Raw genomic sequence first — 20,303 nt, 5'->3', positions numbered from 1 at the left:
ATGTGTGAATGACTGGTGCACGGATTTTTTTTTCACAAATATATAAAGTTTGTATGGTAAGGCTGGAAAAGCAAAACAAAAAAAAGTGGTTTTGAATAGTGATGTGCAAATACTGCAAGAGTGGCTGTTAACCGAGCACAACACATGGCAGACGCCCTGCAACCCGCTCATCTTGCCAAACGTACAATCTTCAGTGGATTAAAATGTAACCATCTGGATTAAAGTTTAACTGCCAGGACTATTGACTGACAAAAAGGTTATTTAGACACCAGATCTACCGTATTCACTAAATATTTGCTCAGTTAAATGTATTGTGGAATGTCACACCAGTATTTTCCTCTCATTTTCTTATGACATATATTGAAGAAAAGACATCCCTATGCTGATATCTGGAAAGTGTTACTACTTTTTCTCCAGCTCACTGATGTAGTTTGGAAAGAGAATCCTACAATTAACATTGCTAATTTATGACAGTAAAATGAAATACATTCATAGCATACCCTATGTATGCATTTGTGTATTCTTTACAAACATCAGCTGCAAAATACACTTTCACTCAACTATGAAGCTTAGTTTCATCAGAGTGTACATGTAAAAAGGACAGTGCAGTAATTTTGGCATTGAGGATGCAATGAAACCACTTGTGTAGGGCTCATTCACACTATGGGCTTGATTCACTAAGACAAATACCATGCCTTTTCAAAGTTAACATGCCTTATCAAAGTTAACATGCCTTATCAGAGTAGCATAGCGTATGCTACGAACCCGCAGGGGCCCAGGGCAGGACAAGTGGATCTCTTGTCATTGCTAATTAGCAGGCATAAGTTTGTGATGCTCACTATGCTACTCTGAGAAGGTGTGTTAACTTTGATAAGGCGTGTTATCTCTGATAAGGCATGCTATTTGTCTTATTGAAACAAGCCCCATGTGAGTTGGTGAATTGAACCTAGTGTGCTTTTTGCATGTTAACATGAAAGTCCATAGACTTTCATTTTAACAATCACACTACAACAGTGTGTTGTTGTTTCAGCACATGGATTATGCAGATAAGCCCAGCTAAATAAATTGGTTTCCTTTCCCTCTACATCACTCACAGTGACAATGCAGTAAAAGTCATAGAAACTCATAGAAATGCATGGAAATGCACAAAAAACTCACTGACCAGTTCATTTTTTATTCATACATTTTAATGCATTTCAACTCAGTAACTAGTGTGAATGAGCCTGTATGCTGTAGTAGATTGGGCATTGGGGTTTGGCTCTTTCATTAAAATATCAACAATTATTATTCTTTCAGCACTGCCAGTCAGATGAATGTGCACAAAAGGCAATTTATTTTATAGGACCAAAAGCACCGTCTTAATATAATGCAGTGATTGTTGTAAACAATCTGTTTTTCAAGACTAAATATGCTCCCTTCTTCAGCTGACTTACACTCAAAACAGAACAGACCAATCAGAATCCTGAGTGTCCCATTCCATTCACAAACACAAAATCGTGGTATTCAACAATCACTTTTGAGGTTTAGCACAGGAGGGCATTTTGGGGATATCAGACTACATGAAGGTGTCAATATTCCACTTCAAAAACGTAACACATTGATATCTGCTCCAAAAAAACAACATACTGCCCTTTGGAATGCGTGTTATTTCATTGACTCTGAGTGTAAACATTAGATTGAAAGGTCAATGTAAGATAAGTGCAATTCTCTTTATAGTGTTTCTGTTTTATTCAATTAACAATAGACCTGATAGTAGAAGGTGTTAACGGTTTTCTGGCTCTATTGCAAGGACAGCTTTTCACCTTTACAATTATATAGTTTTAAAAGAAGAATGTCCCGACTTTTGTCTTAGCTTCATATCTCACGCTTTTTTTTTTAACATAAGCTCCATACTTGGTAAGCAAATGTTGACATCTGCTTCACACAGTAGCTGTGCTTGCACATAACAATGAGATCCACATTGGTGATGAGCTCAAATTTTGCATAATCATAATCTTGCATCATAAATTGCAATTATGATGCAAAATTGGGAAAATTTGTAAATAATTTTGTTTGTAACAGTAATTAGTAACCCTAATTTTGCAATTTTCACATACTTTTTTGCTGACTTATAAATAGGAAGGAGGCACTCAACTGGCTCAATTAACTTGCATTTATCAAATCACCCTGAAACATATTGTGTTGCTGCTGAAAATTTGATAAACAAAAGATTATTGAGCCAATTGAGTGCCTCCTTCCTATTTATTGTGAACAGTGGGATAAAGTACAAAAATAAAAAAAAATAAAAAAGGTTTTTGGGAAAATCAATTTAAAAAATACAAAGGAAAAAACGTTTTTTAAACTCAGAAAAATGACAGTTTAAAACCATTTTTCCTTTGCATTTTCAAAATTGTTTTTCTCAAAAACTACAAGGTCTTCTTGAAAAATAAATTGTCTTGTTTCCCCTATTCACCTTAGCATATGTAGCAATTTTTGTGACGATAGCATTTGTGGGGGTTTGTTATTAATCTCTAAAGTCGGCACAAAATTATGTGGACATTACGCAAAATTACAAATGGTTTACATAAAATCAATGGAATTTCCAAATAATAATTATTTATGGCAGCAATTGGGAACAGTTATGCAAAATTGTGCATAATTATCATTAGCAGATTCACTAACTCATATTAAGTTATTTTCAAAATAAACTTGTGGAGGTCCAACACACTTACTGTAAGTTGCAGGTTAATGTAAACATTGGGTGTGGATCAGGGAGCTAAGTGTCTCAAATCTTTCTACATTATATTTTTTACAATTACCCAGTTCATTCCTTTGCAATAGTGAATACAGATTGCAATCACAAATCTATGTAATAGATAGCTCCTCATATGATGGATATCAGCCTGTTTGAGAGACTACAATTTATTTTTTGTCCAGTAGATTCTGCTTCTAATATACCAATGTCATAATCACTACCTGCCTACATTCTTAACACAGAAACAATGTTTTATTTTGTTTCGCCTTTGTCAGATTTACTGACTTGAAATGGCTATATATAATTGCTTCTTTTTATGATTAGTTATAATGTAAACGTTATCATGAAAACTTATACAATTTTGAAAAAAAGAAAATATTCTAAGGGCCTGTTTCCACTACATGCAGATTGGATGCAGAATGGATGCAAAAAAACTGACTCCAATGAATGCCTATGGGCCTGTTTCCACGAAACGCAATTTTTCTGTTGCAGATTTTCCCATAGGCATTCATTGTAGTCAGTTTTTCTGCATCCATTCTGCATCCAATCTGGGTGTAGTGGAAACAGGCCCTTAGATGTAGCAGTAGAATACTGTACAGTAGTATAAAGTAGTATACTGTATACTAGTATACAGTAGTATAGCATTCCAAGATGTGTTGAAGTATATGGGGCATGAAAAATTGAATTTTAGAGAGAAAAGGCCGTTTGAAAGAGAGCAACTAAAATTTTTTTTATAAAAATATGTTCTTTGGCAAAAATATGATGAACAAAGTTTCCTGTTTTTTACAGGCTTATGTATATGTACGATCACTATCACTGCTTTATTAATTGATTATTTGATGTTACATTGATATCACTGATTTTAGTCTGAGAAGAGCTCATGGCTGCACACCAGTAGCCATCTTTGTCGAGGGAATTGCCCCAGATAACTGATGTGAGACCTTTTTACACAGATGCAATATATTTATTTCATTGTTATATATATTTTTTTTGTACTAAATATTAGAATAGTACAAGTCGTATAAAAATCCTGTAATTTATTTTGTGTAAGCTCAAAATAATAGATCATGTTTTTGTTCTTGTTCCAGAAAAGCAGGATGCATAATATATGTGCCTTTGGTGCACTAACACATATATCCGCGAACTAATTTTAACTTTTCTTCCACAGCTCCATTCAGATCAAGACAAAGGAGATTTTAACCTGAAATATATTCTCTCAGGAGATGGAGCGGGAACTCTTTTTGTCATTGATGAGAGAACAGGTGACATTCATGCCACACGACGAATTGACAGAGAAGAAAAAGCCTTTTACACTTTGCGTGCCCAAGCAATAAATAGAAGGACAGGGAGACCTGTGGAACCGGAGTCGGAGTTTGTCATAAAGATACATGACATTAATGATAATGAACCAACTTTTCTAGAACACATTTATAGTGCCAGTGTCCCTGAAATGTCTGAAGTTGGTAAGTAACGTATTTGTCTCTCAGCTTGCATTTGAAGTATCAGAGTCTTGCTATATTTTTAACCAGTGAGCAAATGTAAAATTCATGATAGTTAATTAACATTTTCCGAAAAAAGTTGCTCTCATATTTTCAAGAATAAAGGAAAAAAAATCTTTAAAATGACATTTAAAAGTGGATGTGGAAAATTCAGTGCACACTTTTATTAATAACAATGCATTTGAGGTTTACTTTATCCTTAAAAAGGCTTGTTAAACAAATAAGGTTTATTTTTTATTATAATTTATTATTTGAGTGTCACTACATTAAAGGTAAATATGACAGTAAATCGCCAAACGTGAAATTACTTTTCTTCTTATAAGACAACTGAAGTGAAAAGAATATGGTGTCTACCATATTCATTTCCTTTTAACCAATTTGGGACTGAGGTGCAAAATGAGGGGTTTTCCCATAGATAGCAGAGCATAGGTATCCCTATTATAGATAGCAAGGCTAATGTGTCTCCAGTAGTCTACAGGTAGGCAGCAATTACTCACATCCCATAGTTCCAGTGAGAAGCAGTTCTCCCCGCCATCCAACCTCGCACTGCCGCTAAGTTCCAGGTCCCAACTTGATGATGTCATCAAGCCGGAACCCGACACTAGATGCAGTGCAAGGCTAGATGCACTGCATCTTCTTAGATTTGCAAGAATCTAAGAAAATATTTATGTTTTTGCTGTAAGAACTAGTTCAGAGTTCTCAGTTGCGTTGCAAAACATTAATTATTATTATTATTTATATAGCACTGACATTTTCCGCAGCGCTGTCTTGTCACTAAACTGTCCCTCAGGGGGCTCACAATCTAATCCTTACCATAGTCATATGTCTATGTATGTATTGTGTAGTGTATGTATTGTATGTCAACTGCACTGCCCATACAATTCTATGGTGCTGTTCACAATACTGCATTGCAACTAATCATGTTATGAGACTGCATAACGCAGGGTTGCGGCGCTTTGAGTCCCCAGGGAGAAAAGAGCTAGAAAAGCGCTATCTTTATTATTATTATTATTATTATTTTTATTATTATTATTATTAACTCAGCTGCATGCAGGCTTTGCATTAAAATCTATGTCCAGTCTCCATTGCAGTTCACACTCATTTATAATGCATGTGTTATGCAACTAACCACTATGAATCCACACCTAAAGTTGTTGTTTTTGCTCTTTGCTTTTCTGCAAAGTACAGGTCATCTCTACTTTCTAAGAACTGCTCCTTGGATTATTTAATCTACAATGCAAAAGTAGTATCCTGTTTCATAGGGATATAAACCTCTTGGACTGGGCTGCTCATTATTGAGAGGACTTGCAATGATATATTGCTAGTTAATTAAACATGGCAAAAATATCTATAACCTGTGTCTTAGGACTCAAGACTACCTGTGTATGGCTATTAGCAACTGATCTTGACAGCTGCTTGCTTATCAGATTTGAAGAGGGACATATGGGGATTGTAATATCAAGTACCTTAATGTGCAAAACAAAGACCCTACAGAATATGTAAACACACACACACACACATATATATATATATATATATATATATATGTATATATATATATATATATATATATATATATATATATATATATATCAAAGCAAAAGCATTCAGTAAGCATATTCATGCAAGGAATATGTCCCTTTATTTACTTGCTTTTATAAGATTAAAGGCAATCTATACTGTTCTTTCACATAAATCTATTATGGTGAGACAATAATATATGGCCGCACACAGTTTATGGATCTGTCCAAGAAGCCAGTGTAAGACATCAGTAGCATTACAATAACTGGACACCAGAAAAGACATAGAAAAACTATGAAATTGAAGCCATGCACATATAGTACAAAGAAAGGCCACTTACTTTGAAGAAATCACAGACTGGGTGCTGAGATCGAACAAAGGTCAATATCACAGGAAATGAGACTGCAAGGAGCAGGATGAGATCTGAGACTAACAGTTATTTTTACAGCAGGTCATCTGTAATTTTGGCTCTGCATTTAGACCTGTGGGCCCAGCTTGAAACAGTTCAATTATATATTTATATTAATATATTTCAAACCCTCAATGACTTGCACAGTAACCTGAAAAAAAATCATAGAACAAAGGTCACAACAGAGTTTAGTGCTCTCTGTATATCATAGTGCTTATTGTTGAAATAAAACTTAATATCATATTGCATAGTGTTTTGCATAAGTAGTAAAATAACTTCTAGTAATTAAAGGAATACTATTGATTCACATTTTTTTTTTCAATTGACACAGGAATTGTTTGGGAAGTGCTGCTAAGTACTGGTGTATACATTTTAGTAGCAACCTCTGTGTTTACTGTTATAAAAATACTTTCAAGCTTTACTGATGCCAAAACTGACAGCAGATTGAGCCATGAGGAGAGGGGAAATTCCTCTCACACTTGATCAGTTAACTCTATGTGTAACTCTGCATGTGACAGAGAGAACAGCTGCAGCTTCTGTGTCTTGTGTTTCTGACTGAAGTGTCTGAAGAGAGCAGAGGAAATGTAACTAATTGTCACAGCTTTTCATACTGTTATTGCTTTCAGAGTTTGAAATGTTTGATATTTGCTGTCTGTAGTCTGATATGCAACTCTGGCTGTGCATTGAAGCAGACGCCCCTTCTGCAATTGATTTGTCCCAATATAGCTAAATCCTACCCTCAATAAATTACAGTTTTTGCCTCTGATATTTAACATGAAAAGTAGGAAAATGTTTACACAGCTACTTAGACATTATTTGTAAATTGTCATTTTAGAACACTTGTATATTGATAGAATTCCTTTAAGACCCAGGAGAGCTGATCATAGCTCTTATGTCTTTGGAGTGCAACGTGCAATCAAATGCAGGTGAAATGATACAAATGAGATTTTTTTCTCCATGTTCCTATTTAAAGTAGTGACATATATTAGAATAGTAAGTTATTCAGGATACACACTTTTTCATTAACACATTTCAGAACAGAAGGGACCAGAGGCTTTTTTCTTTTTTCAGCTCCTAATTACTGTGATTGGCTCACCGTGATCATCAGACTGAGCTCCTTACTGATGTAAGGAACTCACGGAACTCAGCTGCCTTTAGATGGGAGCCACAGGCATTAAAACTATACTACATCAGGCTTAGGCAGCTGCAAGTGTGGTGTAGTTGTAAATATCAGCGGTCCCAAACTGGTTTATTATACTGGTTTTGGCATCAGAAACATTCCTTTATTTACAATGAGTGGCCAAAAAATTAGAGACACCCCCTTATAACGAGTTGTTCCACCTTTAGCTCTGATCACAGCCAATATTCTTCTTGGCACTCAGCAAGCTGTTGATTCCATTCCTGAGGAATGTTGGCCCATGCTGACATAATGGGAGCTCTATGTTAGGTCAGATTGGAATGCAGCGTTTTCAAGCTTTGAAGTGATCTGTCAACTCTGTCCAATTAATTTGTGATGTTTGCACCATATTCTGATCTTGCTATCTGCATAATGGAGCATAACATGAGATTTATCAGACCAGGCTGCTTTTTTCCAGTCCTCAAGAGAAGAAAAAGATAAAACCAGATAATAACTATAAAAAAGGGGGAAAAGACCTCAGGAACACACATAATCACAGGAGTAAAGAAGAAGCACCACATTATACCACAGTAGCCAGGATATGGAGAACAGTATAATCAAAATTATAATTGTGAATGTAACTCAATGCAGAGAGTGACCACTACATATTAATGCACCACACGGAGAATGATCTAAAAGAAATCAGGTTATACAATTAAGGTCCCATCGGGTATTTAGACCACGCAGTGGGCGTGTCCCTAGCTGAAAAATCCAATAAGCCACCCTGGTTAATTGTAACTTCTCAACATCACCACCTCTATTGGGCCTACAAATGCCTTCAACAACACCTTGAAATGAAAAGAAGGACAAGTCACCATAATGGACATAATAAAAATGTTTGGCGCTACAGGGCTTCTGCTATGTAATTTTTAACCTTGACTTTCCCTCTTCCTTCCCTGTGGGGTGGGTCTGCATGGCGATTTGCATGAAGTACGAGTCATTTTTAGCATATATTTGTTGTGTAGAGCACTGTGAATTTGTACTATGACCAAGGACCAGTGTGAGGCGGATACAAGTTTGGATACGGCATTGTATGTAGCCTCCTCTTTCCTTTTGTTTTACCCATTTTGACATGAACCTCTGTAATAACTACATTGTCCGAAGAGAAGCATTCCTTATATAAGCAACTTGGCTTTGTTACGCCACTGGTTTACTTTCAAATAATTTTTGGCCTCTCTGTGCACAGTATATATATATATATATATATATATATATATATATATATATATATATATATATATATATATATATATATATAAATATATATATATATATATATATATATATATATATATATATATATATATATATATATATATATATATATATATATATATAACTGCGAATCAGTTCATTTCAGTGCCTGGCACTCAGCACTAAGACCTGAAGCTGGATGCAGCCATAGCACTAGTGCTATGATGTGTGGGCCACATAAGTGTAATCTGGAGAATTTGGTGAATTAGATCTCCCTCCAAGTTGCTACAACTTGGAGGGGGAATAGTATTTAACACTGCTGGTGAGCTAAGCAGCAGCAGGGAGAGCCGTTATTCGGCTCACCCTGCGCCCAACTGCCTGGCACCGGAATAATATGTATTCATATAGTTGTTTATTGTTATGTAACCTTGCCTTTCCAGTGATGTTTAGCCAAGCCTTTTTAGTTATGCATAATTCTCCTCCCAGAGCACTCTGGGATAGGGATGGTCAGAAATGCCCATTTAAATTTGCCAGAATCTGAATGAGCATCCCTAAGCTGGGAGACCGGGTATTGTTTTTACATAGTTTCAAGTTGTATGCATAATAAATGCTTGTATGCTGTTATGAGTTGAGCAATCCTAAGCAGGGAACCTTGATGTTTAACAGGTGAGCATGATCTAAGAACTAAGATCTTCCATTTTATTTGTTTTATGCATTGTTGCAAGCATGCAATTTGAGTGCAAGGGTTAATAATGACACACACACACACACCACACACCACACACCACACACACACCACACACACATCACACACCACACACACACCACACACACACCACACACACACCACACACACACACGCACACGCATGCCGGCACGCACGCACACACACACATACACCACACACGCACACCACACACACGCACACACACAGACGCATGCACGCACGCACACACACACACACGCACAAACACACACACCATCATCAACATATGTTAAGGTCCCTGCTGTAAAATTCAGAAATTACACAATGTTGGACTTTAAACACACAAATGTTGTGATTACTGTCTTTTCCTCTCATAATTGTGTCTAGTAATAGTATTATTATTTTAATATAACTATATAGCACCAACATCGTCTGCTGTGCTGTGCAAAGTGTGTGTGTGTGTATATATATATATATATATATATATATATATATATATATATATATATATATATATATATATATATACATACACAGTATATATAGTCTTGTCAAATGTAAAGCATATTTAAAGGATACCTTAACTGACTTGAGACATAGGGGTGCATGCAGTAAATTGTGTTAAAGAGTAACTGTCGGGCATAAAATCAAAAATCAATTCTATATTTTTATCTGGTAAACAAGTAATGAGGATGCTAATCAGGCAATCCAAAAGTTAAAATCTCTTTTACTTTTCTTGTTTATAAATGATCATTCACCAGTTTACCTGACTCTTATTTGGTACGTTGCCACACAAAGGAAGTTTCAGGGCATGCTGGGTTGTCCTTTTTTTGCTTCTGTGCATTAGTTAAGTCTGAGGGGAAATAAAGAAGCAAAAAAAGACAACCCAGCATGCCCTGCAACTTCTTTGTGCGGCAATGTATCAAATAAGAGTCAGGTAAACTGGTGAATGATCATTTATAAACAAGAAAAGTAAAAGAGATTTTAACTTTTGGATTGCCTGGTTAGTATCCGTATTACTTGTCTACCAGATAAAAATAAAGAATTTATTTTTTATTTTATGCCCGACAGTTACACTTTAAGCAGAGTTACATGCATGAAGTCTTCCAGAATGCAATACATTATATGCAATGCATTACACTCTACTCATCGTGTGATAAGAGTTAATGCCCCTAATTCTGCTGAACACAGTGTTGGGTGTATGCAGTAAGCAGAATTACATGGGAAAACTCTCACTCATGATGAGTAGAATGTAATGCACGTCATGTAATGTAATGCATTCTGTGCTTCTTGTTGTATGGTAAGACTTTAAACATGTTGTTCTGCTTAAAGAGACACTAAAGCGAAAAAAAAATTATGATATTATGATTTGTATGTGTAGTACAGCTAAGAAATAAAACATTAAGATCAGATACATCAGTCTAATTGTTTCCAGTACAGGAAGAGTTGAGAAACTCCAGTTGTTATCTCTATGCAAACAAGCCATTAAGCTATCCGCCCGGCGGATCGCTCAGAAGCAGCCGTATCAGTCCGCCGACAGTGCGTACACACGCCGGACTGTCATTGGCACGCCCACCCAGCGGGAGGTAGCGACGGACCCGTCGTTGCCTCCAGTCCGGCGTGTGTACGCACTTTTAGTCATGGAGAGGGCTGTTATCTGACTTTTATTATCTCAACTGTAAGTGAACTGTTTACTTTTTCTCTGCTAGAGGAGAGGTCATTACTTCACAGACTGCTCTGAAAGAATCATTTTGAATGCTGAGTGTTGTGTAATCTGCACATATTATAGAATAATGCAATGTTAGAAAAAACACTATATACCTAAAAATAAAAGTATGAGAATATTTTTTTTGCTGCTAATCTTCTAGTAATTATTCATAGTACACAACCAATTCACTATATCATATTTTTTTGTTTCGCTTCAGTGTCTCTTTAAAGGATACATGAGGTAAAAAAGGTCAAAAATGCTTTACTCACCTGGGGGTTCTTTCAGCCCCTAGCAGTCTATCTGTCCCATGTTAAAGTTCTGCCGTGCTCAAGGCTGCCGCCGTCCACTCCATAAGAACGCAACCTGCAGCTGGGTCGAGGTCTTCTGTACATGTGCAGGTGCATCTCTTGTGATCGCACTCCCAAAGCAAAGATTTGAACTGTGCAAAAGTAGAGTGTTCCCAGTCATGAAAATGTTTCATCTGTTTATTGTACCAGTATATAATCTATATATTTTATATTGTATATATTTATCATTAGTATATTGCATATGTTATAAAAATATAACATAGAATTAATGAAAAATCAGAAGTGAAGGTGTACATGAACCCCCTCCTCCCCCCCCCCAAAAAAATGGGGTTAGTTTACTACAAATGGATAATAGAGATGGTCGATTATGCCCAAATTATTTGTCATTTTTTTGCATTCTCTGAATGGCCAAATACTTATTAGTTGATTTGGAAATATTGGACCAATCAAAGAATGCAGAATTTTACCATGGTAAATGGAATACCCCAGAAATTTTAGGCCAATCAGAAATGCGGAAACTTCAATACGCAGAATTTGAATGAGCTTCCCTTATGAATAACAGTGAAGGTCAGTGGAGAACAAATGATCCAGCAACCCTGCCCACTCTGATATCAGTTGGCAAGTACCGGTATTTGTACCTCTCACCTAGGCCATATCAGAACATGCTGGAATCTAGTGATGGTCATGCGTAGGAGAACTCATGAAGAACCATATGATCAGTTTGGTCAGTAAGTCTCTGATTGGCTAATCAGGATCATCTGCTAAAGCAGGATGTGATCACAGCAAATCAGAGCTTTTCAAATCTATCAGCTAATCAACCAAATCACATGTTTCTCCATGGGTTCTCCTACACATGGCAATCACTGCTGGAAGGGTTGGTGTAGTAAAGCTTATTGCAAGGAAACAACCACAGCACAAATATCTTTAAAGAGAACCCGAGGCGGGGTTCTGACAATGCTACACACAGAGGCTGGGTCTGCCTATACTGCCCAGCCTCTGTTGCTATCCAGGTCCCGCCTAAGTTCCCCCTGCGCTCTGCTATGCCCCATAAATCACAGCCGCGCTGTGTGGGCTGTGTTTACCTTTGTACTGTCAGTCTCTGCGCTCCCCCCGCCTCCTGCATAGCTCCGGTCCCTGCCTGCGTCCCTTCCCTTCAATCAGCGGGGAGGGAAGGGACGCGGGCGGGGACCGGAACTATGCAGGAGGCGGGGGGAGCGCCGAGAGTGACAGTACATAGGTAAACACAGCCCGTTGTGTCACGCTGCGTGTTGACAGCGCGGCTGTGATTTATGGGGGATTGCAGAGCGCAGGGGGAGCTTAGGGGGATCTGGATAGCAACAGAGGCTGGGCAGTATAGGCAGACCCAGCCTCTGTATGTAGATAACATTGTCAGAACCCCACCTCGGGTTCTCTTTAAGGAATCCAGGAAAATCTGGACTTAGGTGGAAAAATAAAAACATTTCAAATATATGCTCAGGACAGCAGTTTTACAGCTTCTACTTTACTAACCTTTCAGCTATGTTCATTGTATTCTGATTTGACCCAGGTGAGGCTTTCAAGCAGCCTGCTAGCAGGTTATAAAAAAAATCCTTTTCAGGTTTGCAGGATTATTAATGTTCTTCACTGTTCCGTAGCATTTGTAAATCAATCCCCAATGCACATGCTGTAATGTCCAGTAAGATGTCTAATATATAATAAAGTTCAAATCTGACAGCTAAAAGCCATCTGTGTGTTTTTGGTCAATTTGGCTTTATGACTCAAGTCTGCACATGAAGATGATCTCATTCAAGCAGCACAGAGAACAATGATGTACAAAGCACAGTAACACATAGCAATCACATTTCAGTTTACTACTGTCAAACAACGTAAGATGATTTCTATTTTCATTGCTGCCATCTCCACATAATTGTTTGCTTTACTGAATAACATGGCGAGGATTAGTTTTACTCTTTTGTGTTTATATTTGTATTGTAAAAGAAAACCCCGCCACTACTTTTTTTCACACCAGATGGAATGAAATCAGGAGATTTTAGCTTCCCTCCTCAGATCATATTAAGAGATGTTGATATGTTTGTGGATTCATGTGTTGAGAAACATCACCAATCAGTCTCTTAGATGTATAGTATATTTTTATTTACTGTTTAGGAGGCAATACAATATGCCTGCCATGGAAGGCAGTAACAATAGTTATATACTCCAAATTACATATTATAATTATTTTTCTTACCTTGACCCTGATTGGGTCCTTACCGACCCAACAATTGGACATGTATAAATGAATACATGAATAGTTTTTAACTATTATCAGAGGTATTTGTTCCAGCAGTAATAATTCAGGGCTAGTTAGACTTATGGGACTAACTCTGCACCATCTCTTATCTACAAGACAACACAAATCATTCCCATCAGCACATTCCAAAAATTCCCATTTTCCACCATTATCTGTATAAGAACTGACTCCTTCATGACAACCCATAAAATGTATATTACCAATTCCCCTTTCATTAGTTAACCCTTAGATCTACATCATAGGTCTGACCACCATACAGACATGATCTTTTTCAGCTTACCCTCTAACTATCCCATTTCCTTAGTTATGTGTCCTACACTCCAGGTGATATTACATTCTTACTGGATGCCTTTCATTTCAGACAATGTACCTCATTGCCCAGAAGGTTTGCAGCATTGGCTCTGTGTCTGTAGCTTGAGGGATGAGAGCAACCATAATGCAATTCTGAACACCTGTGACATTTTCCTAAACCACATTTTGTCAACAAAAAGGTTACTGCTACTGGACAATGTGCCAGTTACTGCTTTATTATAAAGGAATGAAAATTCCTTTATAATACAGTGTAAACTTACCTAAAATACTGTAGTTAGATAAACCAAGAATTGGCGGTGAATGCGTTGTTAAGCAATCAGAAATAACTCATTTTAGACCATTAGTTTATTGCTTGCTAAACTTTTGAGTGAAGTGATCAATTTCATGTGTGCACATGTTTGTGTGTAAGTGCAAACAATCAATTGATGCAGTGTGACAAAAGTAGGAAAATCATTGGAACTTGCTGGGAAAAAAATATTGAATGGGAGAGCTATCTTACAAGTGTGTCCATTGATTTGGTATTCCTGTCTTATGATCACAGATCATGAAATCAATAGGAATGACTGATTGCTTGAAAGGTTGTCCAGGGATCTGTCCATGTGCATTAGGCCCTATTAAATCAGGTCCAAGCTACCATTGCTGAGATATGGACACTTGCTAATAAACTGTGTTGGAACAGAGCAGAGAACATATTCTTCACTTTGTTAAGTAATCTATTTTAGTAATTTGTTTTATGTACCATTGGCTGGCTCCCACTGCAAGTAAATCCAGGTATTTAGTGGCACTTTATAGCTATAGCAATATTCTAGAATGAAGTAAATATCAATGATCTCACTCAAATCAATTCCCACTACTGCAAATAATAGAACAAAAACAGAGGTGCCAGGAAGAATAAAATATACATACAGGTAAACAAAGGTTATTGAGAATTCTAAAAAGCAATTGAATGCATTTTTCAGGTAGTTTACCCGCTTCTTCAGGCAGTATACAGGAGTAACGTTTATTGAATTATTTGAAGGCATAGTGCCTGGACAGAGGTGCCATGCCTGTCAGCATATCTGCTACCTGACTAACACCGGACCATACCTCATTTAGTTATTAGTGACACAATGCAAGGGTCATATGCTAACATATAACAATCCATTTTATTACTAGTGATATATTTCCTTCTTTTACTACTTCTGTTTTATTTGTCTTGATTTATTTTCTTTTAGGTACTTTTGTGGTACAAGTTACTGCTGCAGATGCAGATGATCCTTCCTATGGAAACAGTGCCAAAGTTATTTACAGCATACTTCAGGGACAACCATATTTCTCGGTGGAGCCTGAAACAGGTTAGTGGGCCTACTTTCTTTTAATATCTCTGTGTTAGAGGGGCAAAACAATTAATTTTACATGTGCTTCATATTTATATGTATATTGCAATGATATAAGAATGTTTGCAGTGGCTAACTATGCAGATTTATTTCCAGCATTGACACTTCAACACTAACATTTATGAAAAACAATACTTATTCACTAAGGCCCTGAAATGTCAGATGTGGTACACAGTGCAGTAACAGTAACTCATCAATTTTCTACAAACAGCAACAAATTACTTTGTATATTGTTGGGTCAGATCAATTACAATTGATTAGTTGCTATTGGTTACTGTGCTGTACAGATTGTATTGGGAATGACTAAATATTGAATGATTTAATAAACCTAAATAACAATTTAAATCCTGTTGTCTCTGGAGATTTCAAGACTGTAAACTCACAAACCAAGGGTCCACCCCTATAGTGTTTCTTGTCTCTGCTCTACTTATTTTAGTAAATTAACATTTACTGAATCTGTATTGTTGGGTGTTACTTAACCATGCATTAAGGGAAGCAGGAAAAAAGGTTGCCAGTGGCTAGTGGATGAAAAGGGCGCCATCATAGACTCTGATGCATTTATATGGTGCCCAAAGCAGAAGAAATGGCGTCCGATACCGTATTTTCCGGACTATAAGCATACTTTTTCTTCCCCAAAAGTGGGGGTAAAAAGTCCCTGCGTCTTATAGTCGGAATACAGGGAGTCATATGATCGCCTGCCGATAGGAGCCGCCGACCTGCTGTGATGTTGGGGACTCCCTGTATTGTCCCCAGTGCAGTGTCCTTGTATCTGATAATGAGCAGGAGTAGCCGCGGGTATTATTCACGTGACCCGAGGTTGCCCGATGCGGTGGCTGCTGGTCCCCTCCGTGTTGTCCTCTTCTGATGTCCTGTACTCTCCTCTGCTTCCCAGAGAAGATGTAATGAAGCTGCAGCAGCTGCGGGCATTACTCACCGTCCTTGGAGCCAATGCGAGCGCGAGAGGGAAGAAGTGGATGAGACCAGCAGATCAGGTTTTCTAAAAGTATTGTCAGATCTGACTAGATTAGCTGCATGGTTGTTTCTGGTGTTATTCAGACACTACTGCAGTCAAATAGCAGGGCTACCAGGCAACTGGTATTGTTTAAGAGGAAATAAATATGGCAGCCTCCATATTCCTCTCACTACAGTTGTCCTTTAAGCAGAAGAAGTCCAATACTGGCCAATGTCATACACAGGAGATCAGGCAATCACAATACCGAATAGATATACAAGGGCAGGGCAGGGCAGGGTACACGAGCAGGTGTCGGTGTAGGAGACAAACAATATAAGGTCAAAGGTCAAGGTAAGGTCATTTATAAAGGCAATCCATAATTATCACACCAAGCAGAGTACCATGCAGGTAACTAAATGGCGTCATAGTCAAGGGAACACTGATAAAAGTCTAGAATTTTATTGAATCAGGGTCCAATCAGCTGCGATTGGCCTTTTCCACTAGAGCGATTGCGATTGCTGAATCGCAAAATCGCAAATCGCTAGTGATTTTTAAATCACTAGGGTTGTTACTTTATCATAGAAATCATGAGAAGTATTTTCCACTACAGTGATTCGATTTGGAAATCGCTAATCGCAAATCGCAATCGCTTGCTGGAGCGATTTTTACAATGATAATGCAATGCAAATGAAAATCGCAAATCGCAATCGCATAACAGAATTAATGAAAAATCGCAATCGTAATCACTGGCGTTTGTGATTTGTGATTGCGATTGCTAGTGGAAAAGGGCCCTAACACCGTTTCTTATTGAACACTGGACTACAAACTTATTATACAAATTCTTACTGGCTACTAGTGGCCCTGCCAGAGGGAGTAAGTGTGTGACTGCATGCACAAATATGAGGACACTCCACTATTGGCTCATTCATTTTCACACAAATGATTCTTCACACACTTACTATTAAAACATATGAATCCTTACAGTCTTAGAATGCACTCACACTGTTTGCGATGTAATACAATCACTCAGTGTTACCAGAAGACACTATTGTTGAAACCCATGCACTTCACATTGCATTCAGCTCAAACTTATTCTAACTGTAATCTCATTTCTTCTCTATTTTTCAGTGGCGAAATAAAAATGTATTTTAAGCTTTTGTCCAAGTAAGGGCTCTTTCATATGTTTGTTGTGTTAATGACATATTAATGAACAGCCCAGACAAAAATAAATAAATAAATAAAATGGCTGGACTTTCACTTTAAAGGAAAATGTACATTTTACAGGCAGGAAGAATGTTTGACTTTGATATTATGTATTATATTTATACTGTATATGTCACTTTTCCTTCTCAGACATGGACTGTATAGATATAGCTACTATAGCAGTGTTGTAGGACACCACACTGTTTTTACTAATAGAGAATACAATGGATCTGGCAGAGGATAAACTGAACTCATTCTGCAAAGATCTTACAGTTAGCACTAACAATGATATATGTATACACTGTATATGTCATACTCTTGTTATTTTTAATCTGGAATACATAAAATCAAACATATCAAAGCTTTAGAATTTACAGGTTTTAATAAGTTTTTTTTTTTGTGTGTGTTTTTTTTTGTTTGTGTTTCTCTTTTTTTCAACAAACAATGAATTAATAAGCCATAATATAAGGAAGATCAGTATAATAGATCACAGCTGGTCTTCAGCCTTACCATTATCACAAAACCTAGCAGGGATCTGCTGTTAAGATGGATTTCTTGATTAACTAATAATTTCTACAAAGTTCTTAAAACGGATTACCTATATAACATCTCTGCCTGTGTATACATATTTTGTGCAACAATCATCACAATGTATACAAGCAATATTATTTTGCCCGCAAATAGTATTTCTTATTAGAAAGACAACATATTAGCCCAAGTCAGGCTAACTAATCAGCTATTCTTATCATGGACAAAATACATAATTAAGACATTTATTTATGGTGTTTTAGTTCTCCTTAGGTGTAGTTTTATGGACACTTAGAACTGTTTAAGTGTTTTGTTTTTCTATTAAATAAGTTTGATTTTACCATTGTCTAATACAGTACAGTCTTACTTTAAAGGTGTAACTCTGGACAAATACTTTATTTTAGGTGTGGATAGACTGGATAGGGGTTTACATTGATGCCAGTTTTTACACTCGCTTAGAAAAGCATTGCTAGTGGGTCTCAGGCTTTAAGTGGAATAACCCCAATCTTCAATCACAACTTTCATGCATTTTGGCAAACTCTTCACCAGTTTTCCATATTGCTGTTGCGTAACTTCATCCCACTCTTTCTACAAAGAAATCAAACAGCTTTGTTTGACAACTTGCGCTCATCTTTTTGAAGTCAGTCCAGAGGTTTTCAGCAGGGTTGATATATGGAGATTGGGCTGGCCAAGAGAGAATCTTGATTTGGTTATTCCCCATCTAGATATTTTTCCCCAGCTTTGTGGCATGGAGATTTGTCCTGCTGAAAATGCCAATCATGTGAGTTCGGGAACATAGTCTTAGCAAAAGGAAGCAAATACTTTTCTTGGATAGCCTTTTATGTGGCATGGTTCATGAATCCTTCACAAAGACACTTCTACCTTGCTAAAGAACCTCCAGTTATCACTGACCTGCCTCCGTGTTTTACAGTGCAAAACACTGTGGCTTTTAGACTTCTCCAGGCCTGTCTAAGAATAAGATGCAAACACGAGGAGAGGCAAATGCTTACTCACCAATAGTGTTGCTCTCCACGGCCTTGTGATCATGGGTAATCCGTGATCACGAGCTGTTTTTCCTGATCACGAGGTTCGGATTCCGAATTCGTGATCGCCTCTCGATCACGGATTCAATTCCAAATGCATTCATGATCATGGTCCAAATTCGGCTCTTGACCACAGATTTAGCCGTGATCAAAGCCGTGATTATTACCTAAAAACCTGCCAACTTTAGCAGTTAATAGCAAAGCCCCCTTACATGATGTGCTTAAAAACAAAAAGAGTATCGAGAGCCCAATATGGTGCAGTATTGTCAGGTAAAATGAAGAGTTCAATACAATTTTATGTATATATATATACTCACAAACACGGGTTACCAATAGGCAACCACTTTAAATGCAGGTGGGGAGCATTAGGACCTGACCCCACTCAGGTTAAGAAGTCGCTCTCTGTAGATAGTAGATGGGGATGCACCCCTCCACCCAGGGTGGACTAGAAGATCAGCAAAAACTCGGTATACAGAGGCGCCAGAGTAGAGTAAAACGTTTTAAAAACCGCTTAAAAGGAGAGGGGGATGTTAAGGTGGACTCACCTCCCTCTTACAAAAAAAGAAAACTCACTTGAGTCTCAATAAAATAGAATTGTCAAGTAATTTATTCAACTCCACAAATGCAACGCGTTTCGCAAAAATGGGAGCACAACTCAGTGGGTCAAGCAATAAGTTTGAGCACTCAAACTTATTGCTTGACCCACTGAGTTGTGCTCCCATTTTTGCCTGAGGAAGCGGGGTCACGCCCGCGAAACGCGTTGCATTTGTGGAGTTGAATAAATTACTTGACAATTCTATTTTATTGAGACTCAAGTGAGTTTTCTTTTTTTGTAAGAGGGAGGTGAGTCCACCTTAACATCCCCCTCTCCTTTTAAGCGGTTTTTAAAACGTTTTACTCTACTCTGGCGCCTCTGTATACCGAGTTTTTGCTGACCCTTACATGATGTAAACACCAAATTTGCAGGATTTGTTAAGTAGAACAGGGGGAACAAGGGGAAAGTCGATTTTAAAGTTTAAAAGGAAAATAGTATATATATATATATATATATATATATATATATATATATATATATATAACATGTTACAGTATACAGTACTGCAGGTTTTTATTACATAGTGAATTTTCCGCACTCTAGTTACATAGTTACATACTTATTTTGGTTGAAAAAAGACATATGTCCATCAAGTTCAGCCAGTACAAAGTACAACTCCAGCCTGCTCCCTCACATATCCCTGTTGATTCAGAGGAAGGCGAAAAAACCCCCACAAGGCATGGTCCAATTAGCCCCAAAAGGGAAAATAGCCCCAAAAGGGAAAATTTCTTATTAGAAAGACAACATA

The 20,303-nt window shown here is 37.3% G+C and overlaps 1 protein-coding gene across 1 annotated transcript in view; it reads left to right on the top strand.

Annotated features, from left to right (window-relative positions):
• The window catches only part of LOC137518633 (cadherin-10-like), a 612,711-nt gene that overhangs the window by 374,052 nt on the left and 218,356 nt on the right, over nucleotides 1-20,303 (top strand). The window contains exons 4-5 of the mRNA XM_068236734.1: nucleotides 3,903-4,197; nucleotides 15,073-15,192. Of these exons, the coding sequence (XP_068092835.1) occupies nucleotides 3,903-4,197; nucleotides 15,073-15,192 (415 nt within the window). The remainder of the gene's footprint in view (nucleotides 1-3,902; nucleotides 4,198-15,072; nucleotides 15,193-20,303) is intronic.

The sequence above is a fragment of the Hyperolius riggenbachi genome, chromosome 5 (genome assembly GCF_040937935.1).
Source record: "Hyperolius riggenbachi isolate aHypRig1 chromosome 5, aHypRig1.pri, whole genome shotgun sequence".
In the NCBI taxonomy this organism is placed as follows: Eukaryota; Metazoa; Chordata; class Amphibia; order Anura; family Hyperoliidae; genus Hyperolius; species Hyperolius riggenbachi.
The sequence above is the reverse complement of the archived record's forward strand: the minus strand, read 5'-3'. Positions and strand labels throughout refer to the sequence as shown.